The 9,139-nt window shown below is 43.1% G+C and overlaps 1 protein-coding gene across 2 annotated transcripts in view; it reads left to right on the forward strand.

Annotated features, from left to right (window-relative positions):
• The window catches only part of LOC105023352 (whirlin), a 54,552-nt gene extending 45,413 nt beyond the window's left edge, over positions 1-9,139 (forward strand). The window contains exons 7-11 of one of the 2 annotated variants that reach the window (XM_020052213.3): positions 206-403; positions 1,773-2,505; positions 2,642-2,814; positions 5,271-5,396; positions 7,506-9,139. In XM_020052213.3, the coding sequence (XP_019907772.2) occupies positions 206-403; positions 1,773-2,505; positions 2,642-2,814; positions 5,271-5,396; positions 7,506-7,700 (1,425 nt within the window). In that variant the 3' untranslated portion in view covers positions 7,701-9,139. The remainder of the gene's footprint in view (positions 1-205; positions 404-1,772; positions 2,506-2,641; positions 2,815-5,270; positions 5,397-7,505) is intronic. The other variant, XM_020052214.3, reaches the window with a different exon arrangement.

The raw sequence follows: 9,139 nt of genomic DNA on the forward strand, positions 1-9,139 counted from the left end.
TACTTAGAAAATATTTTAGAAAACATCAACATGTCATCGGATACAGGAAACAAAATTGTGAGGCAAACTGAAACAAGGGACTTTTTGCTAATCCAATTTCATCCGAGAGTGCCATCAACGCCTACTGAATGTGATTCCACACACTCAAACGGGACGTTCTCAGAGGTCCCTCGTCTCAGTTCTTCCCGTTGCCCCTGTCCTTCAGCTATCCCTGCTGTCCGAGGTGCGGAGCCTAGTGTCTCCCCAGGACTCTGAGCTGTTCGATCGGATGGTGCTTCGCCGTGAGAGGGAGGCTCTGAAGGCCTGGCATGGAGGAATAGGAGCACCGCAAACGCACAGTCGCTGTGCCCACATGGAACACCCACCCAGCCACTCCAACCCCAGCACCCTCTGCCCTTCCAAGGTAGGAGACGCCCTGACCGACAACCTGTCATAGTTGGCCCGAGCTCCGTGGACCTGCGCGTGAACGTGTTTGATATCCTCTGGGGATCCTTTTTAAACTCGACCGTCAATTGGACAGGTGCTCTTTCGCTGGCATTGAATTAAATAGGCCAGGGATTTTCAGATGTGATTACTAAGCTGCGGCGGCCAACGGAGCATTGATGTTTCTCCGTATCAGTTGAGTGGGACCTCATTCTGCCAGGACACAGTCACTCTACAAAGCACTCCGAAACCATCCAACGTAGACCCCACAATAGAAAATGATGAAAGCTCCATGGTTTCCGCAGTCACACCCTATTTTCTATTTAGTGCAATACTTTTAACCAGACCTATAGGACTGTAGTCAATGGGGTAGTGTACTACGTATGGAACAGGAGGCCATTTGCTCCGACGAAATAGAGATTATTCAGTGATGGGCAAGGGGGATTTAAAACCATTGTGGGGAGAGATTCTGTTTAAGATGACTGACGGCTGAACCCAAAGATGTGCGCTGAGAAGTAGTTCATCTTTGTGTGTGTGTGTCTCTGTGTGTGTATGTGCGTGCACGTGTTCGGATGCGTGTATGTGCTTGTGTGCACTGTGTGGTCTGAAGCTTTGTCTGTAGCTGCCTGCCATAGCTGTTTGAAACAGTTGCTACAGCATACAGTGTTAATTGTAGTTAATTTAGATTATTAACACATAATTAACTTCATGGGCTAATTGCTAAGTCTTTAGTCACTGTTCAGGGTTAATGTTTTAGATCATTGTTGTCAAGCACAGTTGTACAGGGATGCAGGTCAGTGAGTATATTTATAGACATATTGATTTTTGAGGGTGAGTTCAAGTAAACAGATCGAGTCACATTATTGTAGTGGTAGTTCAAATCCAGAGTGCCGACTGGCTGAAAGCCGTGGTTTATGAGATCGTATACCATGATTATGAAATCATGCCCTAATTGCGTCTAACCTGTTTATAATAGAACTAAGGCATATTTGGGGTTTGTGACATACACAGCCTGTTCATCATGACTATATCCAAGTGCTATTTCGGGGTACTCCGCGTTGTGTCGTGCTTAAGAACAGCTCTTAGTCAAGGCATATACCACACCTAATGATTTATAAATGCATGCAACCTTGTATCTCCCTTTGTCTGTTCCTTTCAGCATGAGAGTCTGCATGACTGGCAAATCAGATTTAAATGCTAATGTTTTTGTATACTGCACGTGAAACTGGATTAAAAAAAAACGTCTCAGTGGCCTTCATCAGACGGACTGAGTTTGTCCAGTTTGCTTGTAAAAAGAAACAACATTTTTCATTTGCACAAACAGCCGTCCTTGCCTGTTGTGTTTCTAGGAAGACGTGCAGTCCGCAGCTGAATCTCCTCCGTCCTTCAAGCCTCCTCCCCCTGGTCAGATCCAGGCCAGACACCCAGGAGAGAGGGACCCGTCCAGACGGCCTTCATCCAGATACTCTCAGTCTGGCCTGATGTTTACTGCCCCCACCAGGCTACACCAGGAATGTCACCACAAATCACTCAAAGCCTTCTGCTCCTCCCACCACCAAACCTCCACCTCGTCAATATCTGGCCTCCATCATACCTGTCACAACCCTGGCCACCAAAACAGCCCTAACACTGGCCACCAAAACAGCCCTAACCCTGGCCACCAAAACAGCCCTAACCCTGGCCACCAAAACAGTCCTTATCCAAGTTCTGGTCATCACACATCCATGAACTCTCTTCACCACACCTGCCAAAACTCCCTCCACATTTCCGACTCCACCTCCGACCACCACCCCCATGAAGGCGGTCCCAGCTCTGGCCAGCACGCCTCTCTCGGCTCCCTTCATCGCAAATCCTCCTGGTTCCCCTCTGGCCCTCAGAACAAGGAGACGGCAGCTAAGCACCCCGTCCTCAGATCCTGTTCACATGAGAAGGCCGCGACCTCCCCAAAGTCTGCCTCCCCCCTTCCCAATCACTGTAGCCCAGATAGACCCTGCTCTCCCTCTCTCAACCAGGGAGGGCAATGTGTCATGACGGATGTGCACAAACTGACTGCCGAGGTCAGACCTCAGCCCCAGCAGAGAGGTAAACATCAGTGTGTGTGTGTTTCCGTGTTTCCGTGCATGCATGAGCGTCTGCCCACCTGTCTTCGTGTGTCTGTGTGTATTTAGCATTCAATTCAAGTATCTATAAATGGAATGTATTTTTCATGTGTAATCAGGCGCCACATTATCCCAGCTGTCGGATAGCGGTCAGACTCTGAGCGAGGACAGCGGAGTGGACATCGCAGAGGCTGTGGGGATGAGTAAAGACAGCAGCCCCCGACCCAATAAGAACCAGCCCAGCCAGGAGCCCCACAGGGCGGAGGGACCTGTAGCACAGGCAACCAAAAAGGTGAGCAACGCCAAGGGGCCGTCGCCGTCACCGTGCACAACAGCAGTAGTTCTCAAACCTCCCTCAAGAACTCCCACGTGCAATGGCGCATCTAGGGGCTGGGGCACTTGGCCCACCTGAAATCTGATTTGGCCCCTTGACTTGAGTGCCCCTCTGGTGTCACTGAAATATATAACACTTTTCTAAGCAACACAGAATCTACCCCGCTGTCTAAATATCGCCAAAATGGAAAACAGAAAGGGCACATTTTTCAATTCATGCCACACCATTGGTAAACCAGACCAATGGTAGAGGATGAGTTAGAAATGTGACACACTAGTATTTCTATTGCATCACGGCTACAATAGTTCCCCATTCCACACATTCTTGTTCACTGTGTGCAGGTCACCCGACTACCAATGTTGTACCATTGAATCAGAGATGTAGCGTAAGTTGTCCATGTTTGAATGCTATTGCAATGAATTGTACTCTTGCTAAGACACTGACCACGTTCATTAATGGAGATAACGTTGCTATTGTTGACTTGCTAACAGAAGGCTAACTGTTGAGAACATTGTTGAGACGGTATTGCGGATTGAGGATGATTGTTTTAGAGTCGTAGCAAGCTAGTTCATATTTTTCTGTGTTCATATTCCAGGACATATTTGATAGCAGTGAAATTCTGGGTTGTGTTATTCATTTTTCCCTGACCCATGGATATTTTAGCATTGCTAAATTATGTAACGTTACATTAACATTCAGAGACAGGTCCAGAGGAATTCTGATCTTTTCTCTTCAACTAACTGAGGCCAGTGAAGTTCAGGGTCAGGGTGTGTGTGTGTGTGTGTATAAATTCTTCATGCACACATGGTGTGTAAGTCAACTAGGACTGATTAAGATTCTCCATTTAGCCCTACAGTACTTATTTTGGTACCTGTCAGAATCAAAAGGGGATGGCCCACACATTTCAACATAATAAGTGGATAGTCTAGCCTCACCTCAAGATCTTCCATATTAAACAATAGGGGAGAGAGGGCATTTATTGCCTGATGGTAAAGTGTCAATAGGCAAACACTATGTTTCTTGTTACGGAGGCAGTCACTTTTCCCTTCCCAATGTTCCTGCTTGTCCATTTGCATTAAAGTCCAGGTTCTGTAACTGGAAAAACCTTGTGTCATGACGGTAGCTTTAAGGATCATACAAAATCTGACCATAATAATGCAATGGATTCATGGAAGGAACACAGAATTTGTGAGTACATCATGAAACTATTCTTAATTACTTCCCCACTGGTTCACTGTTTCCAAAATAAACATGAATTTAACTAGAATTTAACTTTTTAAAGAGTAACTTGATGTTCATTTTTAGAAATGCATCTCAGTGATTGGGAGGTGTGCTTTTTATGTCTGTTGTGTTTAATCAAGCATGTTATTTTTTATGGGGACCCTATTTTGAGGTAATACAGGGATTTCTGTATTTTGAAGGTTGCTTCATGTTTACTCACTCATGTACGCACTTGTTTTTCTATTCTTGTGGAGTCCTAACCTTAACTGAAACCTAACCTTATCCTTAACCTCAACAACGTAACCTTTATGCCTAAACTTAACCAAGCGCTAGTGACTAAACGGTAATGCCTAGGCAAGGCCTAAAAGTTCCCCCAATTCTAACACTATATCTAATTGTAAGTTTCTCCTAAACCCATGAGCCAGAAATGTTGTTTGTCTTTCTCTTAATATAAAGAGAAGTGTAACTATACTGATTAGAAACTTGCCTGTCAACCAGGTTTTTCCTCCATGTGCATGTAAAATAAAGTCAATTAGATGAAATCCTCAGTATCCATGTGGACTTTCCAAATTAATCAATAATGAAAAGCAGCAAAACTATTGTGTCCAATAATTTATTTTTTAGCAGGACCCAATTCTATTCACTGATATCATTTTTACAAGATACATGCTCAGGACTTTAGTATAATAAAACACATTTGGGTTGTAGAATACATTTGTTTTTCTTATTCACTTTTCAGTAATGTGATAAAAAAATTATCCAAATCAAATGGTAGCAGATGGTTGGTTATATTTGGTTATTTATTTCATTCATAACTGAAAAACAGAGTTTTTAGAAGCCATTTTCCTCCCAAAAATCCACAACTGGACCCGTCCTAGCAGATGTCAACCCCTCTGTAATAATTACTGTTCCCATATGGCCCCCCCGTTTCAGAAATCCTAGAATCGCCACTGCCCATGCATTTCAAAATGTTGGTCTACTTCAGAAGCAGCTACCCCTATGCCCCTGTACATGAGATCAAATACTTGTTGAATCAGGGGGGCTGGCTTTGGAATAGATCAAATATAGACTTGAGGAGAGGATTGAGAAGCCATGCCTTGTACAGTGCAATAAGATTGAGACTAGACCTTAATGTTTCATCCCACTGTATGGTTTTCCCTTCATTTAATGAGGTCTCATTGCGTTCCCTACAGCAGCCAGGCTCTCCAGTGCCCGCCCCTACCCTGGTGCGTGTCGTAAAGAACGCCGCCACACTGGGTATCGCCATAGAGGGAGGGGCCAACACACGGCAGCCTCTACCACGCATCGTCACCATACAGGTGAGAGGGAAAGGTCTGCATCACAAATGGCATGGCATTCCCTCTATAGTGCATTGGTTTTAACCAGATTTCTCTGGGATTCGGTTAGAGGAAAAAAGGAATGATTCTTCACCATCGTGTTATACTGTATTAGCTAAGGGGAAATGTCACCTTTGCTCTATCTACCTAATGTACAGTGTGTCTGTTAATATGATATTAACTTCTCATATGTGCTACCAAAATTGGGAATTTTCCCACACAACACCATACGCGCGTTTCTGCATTGCACTGGTAGAAACAACATTAGTTGTAAGTAAACCACAATATCCTGTTGTTCTTGTACTGAGGAATTATCAGAAGCAGCCAAATTGTTTTGTATTCTCCCCAAAAAATATCTAGCTATTGTGCTCATGAGGATCTGTAGAAAATAGTACAGCCCCTGTTTTGAAGCTTACCTTTGTGGGTGGGAACAGGGCTTCCATCAGGCTGTAGTCTTCGCAGAGAAAATGTGTCAACCTGGCTATCCTGTAATGGCAATAGGAACATTGTTGAGACAACTTATGTTGCTCTATTAAAAAAGCACAACCGTATATACCAGCCACTAGTGATATTTTCAGTAAAACACAAAGGTCACAACAATTGCTACGAAACATGACATTCATTTTCCGATCAGACATTAAGTAATTGGTAGAACTGTCCCGGCACGAAATTTCCAACATACTGCCGTTGTGCATAATAATGTCTGATAAGACCTCGAATCACCTCAAATGTAGAGAGACACCACACGTACTGTCTTACAGTGGATTTTCCCTTTAAGATAAAATGAATGTAGCATTAAAGGGTTTTAAAGTACAGTGATGTTTTTAAATAGTAGGAAGCACTTCACAGATGTCCTTTTCAAAGTGTGCATGCATGAAATCATATTATAGTCTTAGTGAATGCAATACTGTTAGCTGCATGTTTCGAATATAACACATACATTACCATTTCTTCTGTCTTTCATCTTCCTTCCTTTCCAGAGCATCTGTGTATGTGTTATAACAGCCTATATTTGCATTAATTACCATCTTGAAGCAGGTCAAGGATGCTCTCCTGTGGATGTTTAACTTTGTTGAAAGTTACCACCTGGTTAGTCTGAGGCATTTTGTATAATCTATTCAGGTCACCGTATTCACCAGGAACAAAATGGACAGGAACAGAAAGTGTCCACCTGAACTGCCCCAATTTCAATACGCATTTTAATTTCAAAGAAGATTAGAGACCTCTAGTGGCCAAAATTCTGTTTCCAGACAGTCTGTTTCTGTTTGAAGGCATCTGATGTTTTAATTTAGTCGAGACCTGGTCAACTGTGTGGGAAGTCCCACATATTCAAATGTTGGATGTCTTCATGGCAACTTCCATGGCCTCACAGGTGCCGCCTTTCAAAATGTATGGGATTTGTCCTGTAACCTTGATGGAGTGGACCTCCTGAGTCATTGAGTGCAGACCTGTGTGTGTGTTTTCAGCTTTGAGGAGCTTGTGTGACAGTGCAGACCACAAGAATGTCATTAGTCCAATAGATTTCTAATGGGAAGATGAGTCATCTGACAGAACAGTATAAAACAGACATAGCAGGAATATCACACTGCCACATTAGTACAATTATAAAATAACCTAAATTAATTCAAAGCCACCTACATTAATGCATGCATAGAATTTGGAAATCAAAACCTTAACTGGCATTTTAAGAACCACGCTTTACCAACTGAAACAGAGTACAAATTATGTTTCCCCAGCATGTAATGGTACTGTCCAGGACTGTGTTCCCAATCCCACCCTATTTTATATGGTGCTAAACTTTACATAAAAATGCCATAGTCTGATACCAGCTTAAGTAACCTTTAGGAATATGACATACAGTAACCTCTTTGTCATACTTTTCACTTTTATCCTACACTTGTAATGTTACTAATGAAGAGCAAAGTGCCATTAAGCCTGACCCTTTCATCGCACCTCAGTAGAAAAATTATCAAGCGAGCAGACGTCTGATCCATTCCCCTGCTGAGTCATCACATCTGACTGCATATGTTTGTTGCTCTTCATAGTGTTAACGTTACCCATTTCCTTGCTCTCTTTTTCTATGTCTCTTAGAAGGGAGGCTGTGCACACGGAGGCGGGCAGCTGAAGGTGGGTCAGGTGATTCTGGAGGTGAACGGGGTCTCCCTCAGAGGCCGAGAACACAGAGACTGTGCTCGCATCGTCGCCGAAGCCTTCAAGACCAAAGAGAGTGACCACATCGATTTTCTTGTCAGCGACTTCAACGCAGTCCCAGAGCTTGGGCTTTAGCAGGGAGGCGTTCATTAGGCAAGAAAGACAAACTGAAACAGAGAAGGCCTACCTGGAACTATCCAATGAGAGGCTTGTTTTCATTTTCCTGCAGGGGCCTTTAGTAGGACTTTGCACTTTAGAGAGCTGGAATGGAAAGAGTGAGGAGGAGAGAATGACAGGAGTGAGTGATTGGATGGAGTGATGGATATTTGAACCTGCGGACAAAATAAAGACAATCATCCCTTCTCTATAGATCCTGTCTGTAGATCCCAACCAGTCTGCCCATGTATAGTTATGTTGACGAAATGCACACCATCTGACTTTAGAAGAACCCACCAATATAACCTAAGACAAACCCTCCATTAGAACCCCCTATGTACCAACCAATACAACCTAATAGCATTGAAGAGAAATCCTGAGAAACCACGGCAGTTAAACCAAGATGGTGCTTTGAAAATGGATTTAATTATCTAATCTTAATCAAAATATACCTTGATGATCTCTGCAATCGTATTATTATTAGTTTTTTGTGTAACTGCTTTGATGTTTAACAAATACCCACGTCCGTACTTGTATATGCTACATAATTGAACTCAAACGTCTTCAAGAGTGAGAGGATTTCAGTTATTTCTAATGCACGGTAGGCAAGAGATCCCATTTTTCATGGCTTGCAGTAATTTACTTCAGTTCATTTGTTTATGGAAACAGCATTTCCGCTCCTTTACGTGGTACGCATTTGTGATATAAGCTGCGGCAGTGATTAAGCTGTGCGGAATCTCTCTTTGATTACGTTAGGAATCACTTCCTTGTGTGTAGAAAGCAGACTGACAGTGTGGCTGCCTCCAGTGCCATAAGACAAGACTCCATACCAATACACACACCGTAGATGAAGGCGAAGCCGAAGGGGACAATTATTTAGGGCACATCATCTGAGCTACCGAGCAGAATCAGAAACGGTAATGAAGAGTCAGAGGGTTCATGGTCTTAGCAGAGGGAAATTAGTCAACAGGGTCCTAACCACTAACGCGTCATAATTTCAATTATAGGTAACTTCCTACGCGTGGAGCAGTGGTTGAGGGGAATCAGGGGGAGAAAGCCGTAATGCACAATGCGTGTGAGAGATTATATATATATATACCATCCCTGTCTGATTGAAACCTGTTATTGTCCAAAAACATACACTTTTCAGGAAAGGGAACTTTCTTTTTTATTTTCTCAGTAAGTAACAAACAATAACGAAACCTCAGAAGCCATTTGAAAATGTGTTCTTGGTGCTAGGGAGAGGTGAATGTATTCTGTGAATACTGTATATGTGAAAACAATAGTAATGGAGTATCAAGGTTTTCATCAGACAGCAGCTATATCTGCAGTATATGCTGTATATACAGTACCAAACAAAAGTTTGGACACACTATATATATACATTGGATATGAAACATCTACACATCCCTGTTAAA

Source organism: Esox lucius, chromosome 13 (assembly GCF_011004845.1).
Source record: "Esox lucius isolate fEsoLuc1 chromosome 13, fEsoLuc1.pri, whole genome shotgun sequence".
Taxonomy (NCBI): Eukaryota; Metazoa; Chordata; class Actinopteri; order Esociformes; family Esocidae; genus Esox; species Esox lucius.